The sequence below is a fragment of the Chiloscyllium punctatum genome, chromosome 13 (genome assembly GCF_047496795.1).
Source record: "Chiloscyllium punctatum isolate Juve2018m chromosome 13, sChiPun1.3, whole genome shotgun sequence".
NCBI classification, from domain to species: Eukaryota; Metazoa; Chordata; class Chondrichthyes; order Orectolobiformes; family Hemiscylliidae; genus Chiloscyllium; species Chiloscyllium punctatum.
The window spans coordinates 103,073,603-103,091,585 of record NC_092751.1 but is presented as its reverse complement, the minus strand read 5'-3'; the positions used below and the strand labels follow the sequence as shown (position 1 = coordinate 103,091,585).

Sequence of the window (17,983 nt, the reverse complement as noted above, 5' to 3'; positions counted from 1 at the left end):
AGGGGGTTATCTGAAAATACACTCTGTGCCTCCTTTGACTACCGTCCCTTAAACCTTGTGCCCTTTCCTCATCATCGTGTGGGTGAATACTGGACACCAAGGCACCATTCATTCATGTTGTTGTTCTCTCTGGGATCTTGCTGTCCAGAAAAATGTGTACATACATGTAATCATTAACTCATCTCTCAATGCATGCAAACAAGGGCATCGAGTGCAGTGTATAGTTGTCTTGTTACAAATCCTCTCCCTTTATTTTGGCTGTCTCTCGGAATGCATATATCTCTTCCCAGTTGACTGTGATCAGCCTGAGAGTTGATCCTCGCAACCAGAAAACTACTGGAGGGATTGCAAGTTGGGGGGAGCATACAGAGGAAGGTATAAGAGAGTCAGGGGCACAGTCCACACAGTTTCCTGAAAACTCCCTCCTGGAGCCGAGTGCCAACTGCGTAAACGTTCGTTTTACCTTTGATTTTTGGCAGAGAGCCTGAGTCACGAAGACGCGGCAACAATGAATGACGTTAAGATCCTTGTCCAGCAACTCTTCACCACCTTGAACATCGAGCAGCACCAACTGCACAAGGAGCGGGAACTCCAGAAACGAGTGGAGGAACTGCACGCTCAGATTGAACCTCTTGAGAAAGTAGGTGGCACTCTTTGTGTTAACTTCATGGGATGTGGGTGTCACTGGCTGGGCCAATGTTTATTGCCCATCCCTAACTGTCCTGAGGGAGGCTGAGAGTCAGCCACATTGCTGTGGGTCTGGAGTCGCATGTAGGCCAGACCAGGTAAGGATGGCAGATTTCCTTCCCTAAAGGACGTGAGTGAAACCGATGGTTTATTCGAACAGTCCACAGTGGTTACATGGTCACCATTAGTAATTATTCTTTTGACTTTTATTGAACTCACATTTCACTACTCATCACAACGGGATTTGAACCTGCATGCCCAGAACTTTAGCCTGAGGTTCTGTATTTCCAGTCCAATGATATTGCCAGCAGGCTACTGCCTCGGCCGATCCTGAGGTAGAATTCTCGGTTGGGAAGCTGGGTATTGGGATCCTGGTTGGTAGGGATGTAGCCTAACCATAACATTTATTTGATTGGTTAAAAAAAATCTCACCATCTTCGTTTTTGTGCAGATTAAACTTCTACATGCACATTCTGTCTTGAAAAGCTAATTCACCCCTGTGTAAGAAATAGGAGCAGGCCATAGCAGTTGCTTCAGCCTGCCCCAGTATTCAGCAAGGTAATCTCCCTTAATTCCACCTTCCTGTACAATCCCTATATCCCTGAATTCCCTTTTATATTAAAAAGAATATCCACCTCAATCCTGAATGTACTCAATGACTTAGCATCCAGGTAGAGAATTCTAGAGAAAAAAAATCAAAAGAATTGCAGATGCTGTGAGTCAGAAACAAAAACAGAAATTGCTGGAAAATCTCAGCCGGTCTGGCAGCATCTGTGGAGAGAAATCAGAGTTAACGTTTCGGGTCTGGTGATCCTTCCTCCTAACTGCCAGTTCTGAAGAAGGATCACCGGATCTGAAACGTTAACTCTGATTTCTCTTCACAGATGCTGCCAGAACCTCTGTGTTTGTTTGACGATTCTAGAGATTTGATTGTAAAAGCTCTCCCCCTGACTCTTATATGCCCCTTATTTAAGATGATAACACCATGGCGTAGATTCCCCTCACAAAGGCTATCACCCTTCCACCTTCTGTCCTGTTCAGCTTCTTAAGAAATAGATGCTTTTCAATTAAATCCTTTCTTGCTTTTTGAAAAGGCTGAGGTTTCTCAGTCTCTCCTTCCAGTCAATCCCCTTCTTCCAATCTGGTTGGCCTTTCTTACACTCTCTTTCGAAACTAAGTATGACTTTCCTGGTTTAAGGAGACCAACCCTGTATTCCAAGCTCAGGTGTAGTCGTACCTGTGTAATTTTGTGTAAAATTAATTCATTGGTTGTGGGCTTTGCTGGCTAAGCCAGCATTTTTGCCCATCTCTAATTGCCCAGAGGGTAGTTAAGAGTCATAAGACACAGGAGTGGAAGTAAGGCCATTTGGCCCATCGAGTCCACTCCACCATTTATTCATGGCTGATGGGCATTTCAACTCCACTTACCCACACTCTCCCCATATCCCTTAATTCCTTGTGAGATCAAGAATTTATCAGTCTCTGTCTTGAAGACATTTAACGACCCGGCCTGCACTGTGCTGTAGGCAATGAATTCCACAGGCTCACCACACTGGGGCTGAAGAAATATCTCCTCATTTCCGTTCTAAGTTGACCCCCTCTAATTCTAAGGCTGTGCCCATGGGCCCTATTCTCCCTGCCTAATGGAAACCAATTCCCAGCGCCACCCTTTCTACGCATTATTTTATTATCAACCAGATTACTGTGGGTCTGGAGTCACATGTAGGCCAGACCATGTGAAGACAGCAGATTTCCTTCCTTAAGGATGGGTTTTTCCAATAATTGACAATGTTTTCAGGCTAATCATTAGACTCTTAATTCCAGGCTTGAATTGAATTCAGATTCCATTATCTGCCACAGCAGGATTTAACCCCAGATCCCCAGAACATTACCTGGGTCTCTGGATTAATAGTCTAGTGATGGTACCATTACACTGATTGTAGTAAGACTTCATTTACTCTTGTATTCCAATCCCTTTGTGCTAAAAGTAATCAGGTCTTTTACCTTTCTGACCTCTTGTTAACCAGAATATTCTGGGTTTTTGTTTTTTTTCTTTACATTTCCTTCTGGAGGTCATGGTTTGACACTGAAGGCGGTCTGTTTGTATTTCCTGCAGATCAAGTCGGAATTAGCCAGGAAAGCAGAGAAGAGGTCGAGCTGGGTACTGTGGGGGGGTATGGCTTTCATGGCGACACAGTTCGGAATCCTCGCCCGGCTCACTTGGTGGGAGTACTCCTGGGATATAATGGAGCCGGTCACCTATTTCATCACGTACGGCAGTGCAATGGCTATGTATGCCTATTTTGTAATCACACGACAGGTAGGTATGTGGACCTTGAGGTCCGTCTCCCATACTCAGCATGGTTTTAAGATGCCTTTGTCCTGTTGAAGGTCATGGTATGGTAATTTTGCTTTCCAGGGATTGATGAACTCTGTGGGTTAATTTATTTAAATCAGTGAAACATCTTTCAGGATGGGAAGCAAGCAACAAAAAAGTGGCTGATCCTTGCAAAGCCAGAGCCAGTAAATTGTCAGGCAGAATCACAACATTGTGTGTACACAGCACATTGTTCCCTTCAAGGGGCACTCCCTTAAAGATGAGGTACTCCCACGATACCTTTTTGATTTTACATTTGAAAGCAAATGAATAAATCATTAAATCCCGAAAGTGTGGGAGTAGGCCGTTCGGCCCATTGAGTCCACACTGACCCTCCGAAGAGCTATCCAGACCCAGACCCATCCCCTACCCTGAACCTATACCTCTGCATTTCTCATGGCTAACCCACCTAGCCTGCACATCCCTGAACACTATGGGCAATTTAGCCTGGCTAGTCCACCCTAATGTGGACATCTTTGGATTGTGGGAGGAAACCCACGTAGACACAGGGAGAATGTGCAAACTCCACACAGACAGTCTCCCGATGCGGGAATCGAACCCGGGTCCCTGGCACTTTGAGGCAGCAGTGCTAACCACTGAGCCACTGTCTTGCCCTTCCCTCCATTTCCTTCTGAAACATAGCATGGAATTTTGCAGCAGTCACAGGCCATTCAGCCCAACTGATTGGTGTTTGTGTGGAATATGAGCCTCAGCCCACCCTACTTCATCTCCCACTATAAGAGGGACTTCTGTTGGAAGCACTTGGAGACGTTAATTTTTGAGTGGACATGGAAGCCACCTTTCCTTGCACTTATTTGTGCAGCTGTGACTATCGTGTCCAATCCTTTCTTTCTGAGTGAGATCAGAACAAAAAGGAGATGGTTCTTTCCTGCATTTCAGTTTTGAACTGAATAGTGTCTTTCTTGCCGCATCACAGCAAAGCAGTGTGTACTGCTTCAGTTGGTGGCCACTCTGTCCCTCTGACAGCAGTTCTAGCCCCGCTCCAGTGTTACGGCTCAGTTAAGCCAACATTGAGCACCTACTGTCAGGGCAGGGCTGAGGGAGTGCTGCACTGCCGCAGGAGCTGCCCTACAAATGGACCATTAAACTCTTAAGTAGCCATTTCTTCCCCAGTTGCTGACTGTTGCCATGGTGACGATGTTGTCTGTGCTCTGCCTGACACTCTGTCTGTTCCATCCCCAGGAATACATTTACCCTGATGCCAAAGACAGGCAATACCTGCACTTCTTTCACAGAGGAGCCCAGAAGACGCAATTTGATGTCGAAAAATACAACCAGCTCAAGGATGCAATCGCTCAGGTAAACTAGCGCAGCTGGATTGCTGTGAAAACTCAGGGTAGCTGGTCATCTCCAGGGCTGGGAGTAGCTTCCTGTTTGACTGCAGGACCCCAGGGATAAGTCAGACTGACGCAAACATAGGAATGTGGAGCTGACACAGAGAACCTGTCGCTGTGAGCTACAGTGACCGTACTTCTTTGGGCTGCCTGGAGGTTGCGAAAGGCACTATGTAAATGCAAGCCTCGCCTCTCCCTTGTCAGGTGCGTGTCAAAACCTTCGGCAAGGAAAACGGACCTGGGAAACGGGGACTCCGACACCACCCCAAATAAAAGTGGGCTTTGATTTCATTTCCACAAGCTGCTGGCGTTGACCACCATTACCAACAACAACTTGCATTTCTGTGGCAACCTTTTCACAGTGATGCTTTCCGAGCCAGCAGATGATCAAAAAGAATTTGACCTTGGGCCTCGTCAGCATGGAGTAAAGTCTTGGGGTCAGCAGTGTGGTTTTAAGCAGTGAATTAATTCCAGACCTGACGGCCTTTGTGTCCAAAGGTACAGCCATGCAATGTGAAGAGACTTCAAACTGACCGTGAACAGGACATTGGTGAGACCTCTTCTGGAGCACTGTGTCCAGTTCTGGTTGCCCAGTTATAGGAAGGATATTATTAAGCTGGAGAGAGTTCAGAAGAGATTTACCAGGATGCTGCTGAGTACAGAAAATTTGAGTTATCAAGAAAGGCTGGGACTTTTTTCACTGGAGCTTGGGAAGTTGAGAGGTGACCTTACAGAGGTTTATAAAATCATGAGAGGTATAGATAGTTATTGCTGATTGTCTTTTCAAGACTAGGGGATATTTTTAAAGTGAGAGGAGAAAGATTTAAAAAAGACATGAGAAGATGGTTTGAGTGTAGGAAGAACTTCCTGAGGGAGTGGTGAATGTGGGCACAGTTACAACATTTAAAAGACACTTGGATAAGTACATGAATAGGAAAGGTTTGGAGGGATATGGGCCAGGAGCAGGCAGGTGGGCCTAGTTTAGTTTGGGATTATATTCAGCATGGACTGGTTGGACCGAAAGGTCTGTTTCTGTGCTGTATAACTCTATATAATAAGAGACCAGGATTCAAGGACCCCGATGTTATGGAGTTGGAGAGTAGAGATGTGAGGGGATTTGCAGCAGACAATGAATTTCCAATTGAGGCACTGTCACAGCAGGAGTCCACGAAGGTCAGAAAGCGCAGGAGGGATGGGGCCTTGTGTGGATTAGGGTGTGGGTGGTTTCTGGTGAATTCACGATGGAAGAAGCCTGCCTGGGATGGGGAGTTGTTGGAGTAGTCCAGTTCAGAGACAAAATTGGGTTGAGATTCTCAGCAGCAAATAAGCTGACGCCAGGGCGGGTGGAGGATAGAGCCATGGTGATGTTGCAGGGTTGTAATAGGGGGTTGTTGAAGGTCAAAAGCTCCTGTCTCGGTCAGCTGTCAAAACAAGGCAGCAAAAACAGAAATGGCTGGAGAAACTCTCAGCAGGTCTGGCGGCATCCAGGGTACAGACAGGAGACTGTGTGGTAGTGAGCGTGAAGTCAGGGTGGTTTGTTCTCTCCCTGGTGCTATGGTTAGGGACATCTCAAAAAATTGCAGCGTCTTGTCAAAGGAGAGAGTGAGAAGTTGGAAATTGTTGTACGCGTTGGTAAGAATGACATAATTAGGGAAAGGGTTGATGCTTTACAGAGGGAAGCAGAGTTAATGTTTCAAGCCCGGCATGACACTTCTTCAGAACTGAAAGTAGCTCGGAAAGTATGTTTGGTGCAGACAGGAGTGGGAAAGAGAGTGGATTTTTGTTTTCATTCATGGGCTGAGGGAATCACTGACTAGGCGTGGCACTTATTGTCAAGATTGGAGTGGTGCTGGAAAAATACAGCAGGTCAGGCAGCATCCGAAGAGCAGGGAAATCGACATTTCGGGCAAAAGCCCTTCATCATTTTCTTGCTCCTCGGATGCTGCCTGACCTGCTGTGCTTTTCCAGCACCACTCTAATCTAGACTCTAATCTCCAGTACCCACTTTCGCCTATGGCATTTCTTGCCCATCCCTAATTGCCCAGAGGGCAGTTCAGAATCAACCAAATTGCTGTGGGTCTGGAATCATATGTAGGCCAGATATGTTTCCTTCCTTAAAGGACATTAGTGAATCAGATGAGTTTTTCCAAACCATTGACAATGGATTCAAGGTCATCACTAGACCCTTAAATCCAGATTTTGGATTCAAGGTCATCACTAGACCCTTAAATCCAGATTTTGTTTCTTTTTATTGAATTCAAATTCCATCATCTGCCATGATGGGATTCAAACCCAGGTCTCTGGATTAAAAGGTCCAGCGATAATACCACTAGGTCATCACCTCCCTCCAGGATAGGTGGAGATGGAGCAACCAGGACAGAAATGGTCAGGCTCAGTCCGAGGATGGTCACCCTAGGGTCGGGTGGTCAATGGGTAGGGAATGGAGGAGAAAGTGAGGACTGCAGATGCTGGAGATCAGGAGCTGAAAATGTGTTGCTGGAAAAGTACAGCAGGTCAGGCAGCATCCAAGGAGCAGGAGAATTGATGTTTCGGGCATGAGCCCTTCTTCAGGATAGGGAATGGAGTTTGTGACATGGACTGATTAATGCCTCCGATCTGTCCAATGGTTAACTAAGGAGATTCTGCCCGAGCAATAGTGTGGAGGAGGCAGGTACAATCGGAGACATTCAAAAGGGCATTGGATGGTTCTTTGAGTAGAACCAATGTGCAAGAGTAAGGGGGAGAAGGCGGGACATTGGCACTACGTTAGGATGCTCAGTGTTAGTGCAGAAGTGATGGGCTGAGTGGCCTCCTCCTGGACTTTCGTGCCTCTGTGATTCTGCTCCTCTGGGGTTTGACACTGGATGTCAGGTGAACATTCGCACACCAGTGAAGGGGGAGAGAGCCAGAGCCTGGATGCTTACCGTTGCAGTTTTGGGACATCCTGGGATTGTAAACGGTGTCACTTTCCATAGGATTCTGTAGGATTCCCTTCAATGATGAGGCGGCCTTGGTCTTGCGGGAATGCCTTAGTCCTGGGAAACTTGGGACCTCCGCACTAACGCTGGATCGTTTCTGCGTTTCAGGCCGAGTTGGACTTGAAACGTCTTCGGGATCCACTCCAGCTCCATCTTCCCATCCAGCCTGTCAGCAGCCAGGAGTGAGGAATCGGTGCAGAGCGACTCCCTGTCCAACACCCCTCCCAAGCCCCTCTCCTACCTTCCCTGTGCTCCCTCGCCCCCAACCAATTCCCCAACACTTCCACTCCCAGCCACCTGAGCAGCGGAAAACCTGGTGAAGCTGAGGCCAGGAGCACCCTTACTCATTTAAACCAAACGCCCGTACGTTCCGAAGATCGAGCGAGAGGGTTTTGAATCCACGGTGAGGTCTCAGGTGCCCTGCAGACGTCGATAACACGGACAATGTGGGCGCCGACTTCCTTTGTGACCACACGTGGACAGATGGGGGATGCACGTTTCCTCTGTGGGATTTTTTTAAAAAGAAAAGATCATTTCCGTGCATTATTTTACAGTTTTATCTTGTTTTGTGTGCAGATTTTACAAACTATGGATTCATCCAACATTGCTGCAGTCCTTTAGAAATCTATAAATTATATTAAAAGAGAAAAATTGCATACAATTAAGTAAAAGGGCATCATTTGTGAAATAAATTGTACAAAAAAGCACTGTAATTCTGACAATAAATGACTTCCACGACTGTTTTGGAGCTAGACTGGCTGTTGCACTTGGTTGCTGATGTTGGATGCTTGCTCCTGGTCTCCATGGCCTGGGTTCTCAGTTGGTACAGGAGGCTGAGGATATCTGGGTGTTAGAGTGGGTTTCCTGCCAGGTCTCCTCAGAGGAGGAGGAGGAGGAGGGTACTGTGACATTGCTGCTATGTCCCCTTGAGATCTTCTGACACACAGGGCAGGGCACCCAACCGTCCATCTATTCACTAACCATTCCCAGCAAGGTGAAGGGTCTGATAGTCCTGGTCCGGGCCACTAGAACTATCACCTGGGGTTTGATTATCACGTTTAACTTTACAACTTCCAATCATTCTCTTCTCATCAGTGCCCTCAACAAATTGTGTCTCAGTCTGTGGGTGTTTAGTGTTGACATGACCTCTCGAAGCTCGCCACCCATCTTTGGAGTTACCTACACAACTGCTAACTCATCACGGCTTGAGATGCTAACTTGTCCTCCCTCTCTGCCTGTGGCCTGGAACAATCCAAGGGAAATGCCCCTTTGCAGTTCAACCAACATTCCAGACTATCCTGGTTAATGGAGAGCACATTAGCCACAACTCTCTCCAAACCAATCAATTTACATAAAATGCCTTTTAATTCTAAGAAAAAAACCTGTTAAAGGGATGACAGGCCCCTTTAAGAGGCACTTAGTTTCAGCCAATTTATTTTAACACATTAACCTTTCTCCCCCCTTAGATGGTAAATGGAACTAGATTAATTTAGGATATCTGGTCGGCATGGATGGATTGGACAAAGTACAGCACTATGACTCTAGAAGCTCAAAGATTGCTCCAAATACAAATTAGTCATAGAGGTGTACAGCATGGAAACAGACCCTTATATCCAACCTGTCCATGCCGACCGGGTATCCCAACCCAATCTAGTCCCACCTGCCAGCACCCAGCCCATATCCTCCAAACCCTTCCTATTCATATACCCATCCAAATGCCTCTTAACTGTTGCAATTGTACCAGCTTCCACCACTTCCTCTGGCAGCTCATTCCATACACTTACCACCATCTGCACGAAAAGAGTGCCCCTCAGATCCCTTTTAAATTTTTTCCCTCTCATCTGGTTGGGGACGTTGCCTGGACTCTCCCCGCAGTAAGTGAGGAGTGAACTACCTTTCCTGCATGTGGTATCACTGCGTGGTTGGCATTATAGAGTAAGGGGATTATGTGTGGTAGCAGAGACTCTACTGAAAACTGTATTGTTACATCTCGACTACATGTACCCTTTGTATTGTACCTGAAGACGACAACAACCTGTTACCCATCCACTGTGAACCTTTAGGATTGCTAACCAAAAATGACAGCCATAAAATATTACAAAGACCTTGCAGCCTGTTAGGCTGTGTCTCAGGGGTATGATTGTCCAGAGGTGGGATGATTCTAGAGAGATTGGTCTCACTGCTGCAACCTGGCATGATTCTTTGACGGATGTGTAATTTTATCAAGTCTGCAAAAAACATTTACCATCTTAAAATTGGTTTTGTACAATGAACATCCAGCATAGTCTTGTCTCTGTTTTCCCAGGTAACTATTAGCACTAATGTTGACCAGAGACTGTAACATCCATAACACTGAAGCAGCTGTCTTAGCGACAAGAGAGAGAGTGAACCACAGCGAGTTTTCATCACCTCTCACTCCACTCCCTGGCCTGGACGCTGTATCCATCTGGGTCTCCAGGAGTGAAGGGTGTTGACAGAGACTCGTGCCTTAGTTTCACCACCTGGCCTGAGGAATCCTGACCAAATGCATGAGCCAGATCCTGGGAAAGTGCCCAAAATCCTATTGAGGGCTTAATTACTGTACCAAAACAGAAAGGAATCCCAGAGTACTGCTGTGTCTTTCTATAATGATGTGGAGATGCTAGTGTTGGACTGGGTGGACCAAGTCATTACTCACACGACGTCAGGTTGTAGTCCAACAGGTTTATTTAAAATCACAAAACCTGGTGTCGTGTGACTTTTGCCTTTCAATAATGAATACAGTCAAAGAGTAAGTGGAATGTATTGCAGCTGTAAATGTAAAGTGGCTGTTTTTTTAAGTATGTTTAATATGTACACATGAGGGGAATAATAACCACTGTACTGTCACAGTGGCCTGTTCTATTTGTACGTGTCCTTTGATGTGTGTTACTACAGAAGGCTGTGTGGTAGGCTATGAAGCAGTTTGATCTCTCTCTTTCCCTGGTCTTGAAGAGCTGTAACTGTCCTCACGCCTGACATGAGATTGCCTTTGTTCTCCAGCCCAGGGTGGGGAGCAACTGCAGAGAACTCATGTCCTTCATGTCAGTTCCTTAGCCTGGTTCAACTGAGTTAACCCCTCGAGTGCCGGGGACTTGTTTGCAGATTCTAGAGCGCGCGTGTGTGTGTGTGTGTCTTCCATAAAGCATTCACAGAAGTACTCGTATGTCACTTTCTAATGCTGAATATTATCAGAGGAATGTGTCAAGCCACAGATAACTCAATTGAAGTTATTTACTGAATAAATTGCAAAGAAAAATAATGTTGCTGCACTTTCTTTGGGAAGGTTTATTAACGACAGCTAGAAGTTAACATAGGCCATTCAGCCCTTCATGTCTGCTCCATCACGTGATGCTGATGTCGGTGGCTCAGTGGTTAGCATTGCTGCCTCACAGCACCAGGGACCCGAGTTCAATTCCAGCCTCTGGGGACTGTCTGTGTGGAGTTTGCACATTCTCCCTGTGTCTGTGTGGGTTTCCTCTGGATGCTCCAGTTTCCTCCCACACTCCAAAGATGTGCCGGTTAGGTGGGGATTGACCATACTAAATTACCCAGGATGTGCAGGCTAGGTGGGTTAGCAATGGGAAATGCACGGTTACAGGGGCAGGATAGGTGGGTGAATCTGGCTGGCAGGCTGTTCAGAGGGGCAGTGTGGACTTAATGGGCTGAATAGCCTGCTTCCACACTACAGGGATTCTATTATCATGATTGATCTTCCAACTCTGAACCCTGTTCCCTTTTTCTCTCTTTTGATCCCTGTAGCCCTAAAAACTTTATCTGCATCTGTCTTGCAAGTTTAGAATATTTTGGCCTGTTTCTATAGCAGGGAATACACCACCTTGTCATTCTCTTGCTGGAGCAATTCCTTCTCACTTCTGTCTGAAAAAGCCTCCCCCAAATTGCATCCTATAGTTTCTGTGGCTGAGCTAAGATTGACTCTTCAGGATTACCCCAGAGTCTCCAAGGATCGTAGACGAGTCTCCTTCACATTGCTGTGAGCAATCTTAGAACAGGATTGTTGGGGCATTAATGTGGCAAAAAAATCAAAAGAATTGCAGGTGTTGGAAATCAGAAACAAAAAGCAGAAATTGCTGGAAAATCTCAGCAGGTCTGATAGTATCTCTGGAGAGAAATCATTGTTAATGAGTTAGGGCAGCCCAATGGCTCAGTGGTTAGCACTGCAGCCTCACGAGACCTGGGTTCAAGTCCAGCCTCACACAACTGTCTGTGTGAAGTTTGCACATTCTCCCTGTGTCTATGTGAATTTGCTCCAGTTTCCTCCCACAGTCCAAAGGTGTGCAGGTCAGGTGAATTGGCCGTGGTGTTAGGTGCATTTGTCAGAGGGAGATGAGTCTGGGTGGGTTGCTCATCGGAGGGCCAGTGTGACTTGGGCTGAATGGCTTGTTTCCACACTGTAGGGAATCTTAATGTTTTGGGTCTGGAAACCTTTCCTCAGAACTGTGTAGCTTAGAAAAGGTTGGTTTGTATACAGAAGATAGGGGTACACACTCTCCCCATTCTATCATTTATCTGTCATTTGCCCCTTCCCCACACCCCTTCAACCTGTCCTCTGCATAAAAGCCATAATGTGGAGGTGCTAGTTTTGGGCTAGGATGGACGAGGTCAGAATTCACACAAAACCAGGTTATAGTCTAAGATTATGGTGCTGGAAAATCACAGCCGATCAGGCAGCATCCAAGGAGCAGGAGAGTCAACGTTCCGAGCATCAGCTCTTTATCAGGAATAAATGGGTGACCCAAGGAGACTGAAAGATAAGTGAGAGGTGGTGTGGTAGGGCTAGGGGGAAGTTAGCTTAGAATGCGATAGGTAAATGAAGGTGTGGGAGCAGGTGATAGGTTGGAGGAGAGAGTTGAGTGGAGAAGTGGTAAGGAAGATGGACAGGTCAAGATGGTGGAGCCAAGTTGGGAGGGTGGATCTGGGATAAGGTGGAGGGGGATTATAGTCAGGTTTATTTGAAATCACAAGCGTCCAGTGATGAAGGAGTTTCCAAAGCTTGTGATTTCAAATAAATCTGTCAGACTATAACCTGGCGTCGTGTGACTTCTGACCTTCTGCATAAAAATACAATCCTTTCCTAGCTACCATCAGTGCTGAGGAAGTGTCACCAAACCTGATATTAATGTGAAATAGTTTTAAAATAATTTTATTTAAACACTTTGGGTGGGTGGATCTTTTGGCGATCAAACAATGGAACCTTCAGGAATATTCCAACCACAATTAGCAATCTTAAAATCTAGAACTTCATCTGATGCTGCGTATTTGCCTAACCCTTCGTTTGTTTCTGCAAGGCCTTACGGAGGGTTTTATCTGATAATGAGTTCTGCCCTGTGACACAGACTCTCCATCCAATCCAATTTCCATAAAACCCTAGTTTCCAAGCCTTGCAGAATTACCAGATGGTGGAGAGGGGGGGCATCCTCTGAGATTATTTTAGAAAAATTCTGGGTAGACTTTCTTGAAACCCTCGGGTAATCTTTCAATGTTTCAGTCAGCCACACGTGAACCCTACTCTCTCAAAGAGAAAACCCCCAGCTCCATTATAAGGGCCTGTGGGGAGAAAATTCAAGTTTACTGCAGTAATCATTGCAGTTTCTCTGAAAAGAAATGGTTCCCTAATCTCAGCAATAACTCTTTATCAGCAGACATTATTATCATGCTTCTCAGTTCTATAAACCCAATCTATCTCCAATAGACAAATTCCCATTAGGTAAACTATGATCTATTACTTTTAAAATCCTTGGTCATCTCCTCCCTAAGGCTGTCTTTAATGAGAATACACTGAGCTCCCTGAGCTAACTTGATAACTAATTGAGTGCCAGTTCTGGATAGATTTTTAATAGCCCTCTCTACTCAGTGACATTAGTTTCACTTCTTGCTGTTTCACCTGTCCATTTTAAAAAGCATTTTAAAAAAAAGTTTTAAAGTTGGCAATCGCCTGTTTTTAATGTTTCCTTTTGTGCATTATGAAGTTTTCATTTACTAATTGTTCCTGTGGAAAGCCATGGAATATTTCAGACTGTTAAAGATGATTTCTGGCCTGTATTTCAAAAGGGAATGGAGTATAGCAATTCTGGAGGTTTTAATAAAACTATAAAAGGCACTTGTTAGATCACACAACAAATATTGTGCACCATTGTGGTCCCTTGTCCAAGTAAAGATATACTGGCCTTGGAGGCAGTCCAGAGGAGGTTCACGAGATCAATCCCTGGTATGGAGGGGTTCTGTTATGAGGAGGGGTTGAATGGTTTGGGCCTGTACTCATTGGGATTTAGAAAAATGCGACCTAACTTTATTGAAACATACCAGGTTCTGAGCGGGCATGAGAGAGTGGATGTGGAGAGATTGTTCCCCTTTGTATGGAGGGTCTTTGGCCAGTGGGTGTAATCTCCGAATAAAGGATTGCTAGTTCAGGACAGAGCTGAGGAGGAATGTCTTCTCTCGGAAAGTAGTAAGTCTGTGGAATTCTTTGCCTTGGAGGGTATCAGGGCTGGATTGATAAGTATATTCAAAGCTACAATGGACAGATTTTTAAGCAGTAAGGGGAACAAGGGTTATAGGAAACTGGAATTGATTGGGGGTTTTCAGATAAGCCACAATCTTGTTTTCTTAGAGTCAAGGTTCTAAAGGAATAGAGATTGTGTGGGGACAAAAATGGAAGGCACTGTTCTAAGTGGAGCTGCAAAGATTAGTAAAGGACCAGCAGTGGGTTAAAACCCAATATCTTATTTCCATTCTCCATGACCTTGGATTATTCACCCAAACTGTAGGAATACAGCCACAAACACAAACTGTAATCCTGGAGCTCTTGTTCATCAATGGACCTCTGGTTGATTGTTTATTTTAAGTGACTCAGTGACCTGTTAGTATCCTGTTCAGCCCCTCCCAATGAACGCAGAGGTGCCGTTCCTTAAGAGCTCATGTTATTGTTCTGATCCCTCTTACCAGAGGATGTGGTGGAGGCTGGTACAATTGCAACATTTAAAAGGCACCTGGATGGGTATATGAATAGGAAGGGTTTGGAGGGATATGGGCCGGGTGCTGGCAGGTGGGACTAGATTGGGTTGGGATATCAGGTCAGCATAGGCAAGTTGGACTGAAGAGTCTGTTTCCATACTGTACATCTCTATGACTCTAGCACTCTAAATATGAATTTCAGTATTGCAAAGAGCCCCCAATTTCTGATCCCAGCTGATGGTCATACTGAACAAATCAGATCCCAAGCTGAAGCCTGGCTTGATAGACTGCACATTTTTTAAAAACTTCATTTACCGTCATGGTCAGCCACTGAACATATTCATAAGAGTCTGCCAATGTACTTTTAACAATAGAACATCAAAGTATATTACACACAAAAGGAGGAAGCATGCAATATATCTTATAGCACACAAGGCCTTGTTAAAAGTAGGGAGGTTGATCAGAAAATGTCTTCAGCCTTGCTTTCCTGTTTTCTGTTCTTTAAAGGGGTGAGGATGCCACTGGCTGGGCAGCATTTATTGCCCATCCCTAATTGCCTAGAGGGCAGTTGAGAGTCAACCACATTGCTGTGGGTCTGGAGTCACATGTAGGCCAGACCAGGTAAGGATGACCATTTCCTTCCCTAAAGAACATTAGTGGCCACATGGATTTTTCTGATAGTTGACAATGGATTCTTAATTCCAGATATTTATTGAATTCAAATTCCACCTTTTGCCATTGTGGGATTCGAACCCTAGGTCCCCAGAACATTTCCTGGGTCTCTGGCTGAACAGTCCTGTAATAATACCACTTGGCCTCTTGTGACCCATCAGTCAGGTTCTTGTTAAATGGTGGAGCTCAAGAGGAAGATATGGCTTTCTGGTGCCTCTGTTTCTTATGTTCTAATTGGTCTAAGCCATCATAGATTGGCAGCACGGGGCTGGTTGAGTAGCTAAATGTATATCAGCTTGTACCAACTGCCATTAGTGTGGTGAAGCCATGGACAATAAGGTACGGTATTAACCTAAAATTAGATTGGCTGTCCTAGTAGGGACAGGCAATAAATGCTGACCAGCCAGTGACATCCACGCTCTACAAAAAAAGATACATTTTAAAAGTAGATGTTAGAGCAAAATATTTTAAGCAAAGAGAGTGGAACCAAGAATTTCACTCCCACAGAAGGTATTAACTCCAAAGTGTGTATGCTCCCACACTATAGGGATTCTATGATATGAGACTTGGGGGCATGTCATTTAACTCCAATGACTGAAGGAGGCTCCCAGGGAATGCACATGGAGTGCTAGAGTAAGAGAGGATATGGCCATTGGCAATGTCTGTTGGCAAATGTGAAGTGACATGTTTTGGTAAAAATTGAAATGAAAGTGATATCGAGGCCACAGTCAGACCAGCCAAGTTCCTGTAAGACAGAGCAGCAGGCTTGAGGGCCACAGTCCACTCTTCCTAACTGGAATGTTTGCGCGAGGAAGTACAGCAAGGTTCTGGAGACCAGGTTCACAACCAATTAATGGCTGATTCTCAAGTGGAGTTAGCCACCAAATAACACGTGGCCTGCTGGGTTTCATGGCAAGATTATGAAAGTGTAACTGCGAATCAAAATATTACATCAGCATGTTGGGGGTGGCATGGTGGCTCAAGTGGTTAGCACTGCTGCCTCACTGCACCAGGGACCTGGGTTCAATTCCAGCCTCAGGCGACGGTCTGTGTGGAGTTTGCACATTCTCCCTGTGTCTGCGTGGGTTTCCTCCGGGTGCTCCGGTTTCCTCCCACAGGCCAAAGATGTGCAGGTCCAGTGAATTAGCCATGCTAGATTGCCCACAGTGTTAGGTGCATGAGTCAGGGATAAATATAGGGTAGGGGAATGGATCTGGATGGGTTACTCTTCGGAGGGTCAGTGTGGACTTGTTGGGCCGAAGGGCCTGTTTCCATACTGTAGGGGATCTAATCTAGACCACGGTTGGAGAATTGTGCACATTTTTAGGCTAACTGTAGGGTGTTGAGGCATTAAGGAGGGCATATCAAATGATTATTGGAAAATTACTGGGTTAGAGGGAATACAAACATCATGAAAGATGGAAAATATCAGGAGTGTTTTAGTTAGAACATACAAGAGGAAAAGCTGATTTTATAGGAGCATTTAACATGAGGAAAGGCTGCAAGGAGGTATGTAGAAATGTTTCTAGTGCTCAATACTATCTAGAAGGACAAGGGCAGCAGATACATGGGAACACCACCACCTGCAGGTTCCCCTCCAAGCCACTCATCATCCTGACTTGGAAATATATCGCTGTTCCTTCACTGTCACTGAGTCAAAGTCCTGATTTTCCCTCACTAACTGCATTGAGAGTCTACCTATAGCACCTGATTTAGTGATTCAAGAAGGCAGCTCACCATCACCTTCCCAAGGGCAATTAGAGATGGACCATAAATACTGGCCCAGCCAATGATGCCCATAGCCCATGAATGAGCTAAAACAAAATAAGTGGATCAAATGGAAGTGATTTACAAGTGAAAGTCGAAGAAATCTTTCTCCTATGTAGGAGAACGGAGTACCACTGTAGTCAATGACACTCCAGCTGAGGCTGTTTGAGTGCTGGTATCACGAATGTGAGAAAGGATATCGAAACTGTTCTGTCAGGTTGGAATGTAATTTGTTTCCAAGCAATGTCTACATTTCAATTGTGAAACAAATTGGTGGTACAGTGCTTTGAGGCATCTTGGGGTTGTGAAAAGGATTGATATGAAAACCTTCTTCCTTTTAACTGGAAGAAAAACCACAAGCTACAACTGTGGCCAGTTGCATTGAAGTTTCAGACATCTCAGAAAAGGATTTGGTTGCTGTCTATGTGCTGTAGATAGACCTACAATGTTGTTAGGGAAGGAGTTCCAGGATTTTTACCAAACCTTACTGAAAGGATGGTGATGGGTGTGTAGGTTGGCGGGGAACATGGTGTTCCAATGTATTTGCTGCCCTTGTCCTTCTAGATGATAATATCAATTACCAGACACAGTGTTTTGATCTGCTTTCATGCAATTTCCCCTGAAGCCCTCCCACTGTCTCACACACACATGTCTGATGAGCACTTGTATCTGAGTCTTTTGTAATAATGAAACAACAGAACCCAATATCCAAAAACGACTCTTAAAAAGAGAATTCCAGAAACTGTCAGGACAAACATTCCTGTTAGTCGTGGTTGACCTTATCCTTGTTTACAAAAGTCACAACCTGTGCTAAAAGGGAACCAACTGCCCGGCATATCATCGTTGCCACATGATGCTTTCTGTAGAGATTATCCGGTCATAGAGAGAGGACAGGAAATATAATGGCCAGAACCGAGTCGATGGACAGGAACGTGGAAATGGTCATGGCCTCCTATCTTGTTCTCTGTGGGATGAGATAACCGGGAACTTGCAAGCAAAAAAATAAATAAAATTGAAGACAATAGGAGGATGGGTGAAAATAGCATCCCTATCAGAAGGGGCTTCTCAGCAAATCATCCTTGAAAACAACCCAGGCCAAGGCTGAAGCTACACATCCAACCCCTCCTTCCTGTGGCCGGATAAAGAAACTATCC

The 17,983-nt window shown here is 45.3% G+C and overlaps 1 protein-coding gene across 2 annotated transcripts in view; it reads left to right on the top strand.

Moving 5' to 3' along the window:
• The window catches only part of mcu (mitochondrial calcium uniporter), a 155,665-nt gene extending 147,514 nt beyond the window's left edge, over window positions 1–8,151 (top strand). For both annotated transcript variants that reach the window (XM_072583521.1, XM_072583523.1), the window contains exons 5-8: window positions 480–640; window positions 2,804–3,007; window positions 4,268–4,384; window positions 7,506–8,151. In XM_072583521.1, coding sequence (XP_072439622.1) covers window positions 480–640; window positions 2,804–3,007; window positions 4,268–4,384; window positions 7,506–7,583 — 560 coding nt within the window. In that variant the 3' untranslated portion in view covers window positions 7,584–8,151. The remainder of the gene's footprint in view (window positions 1–479; window positions 641–2,803; window positions 3,008–4,267; window positions 4,385–7,505) is intronic.
• The last annotated feature ends 9,832 nt before the right edge of the window (window positions 8,152–17,983 follow it).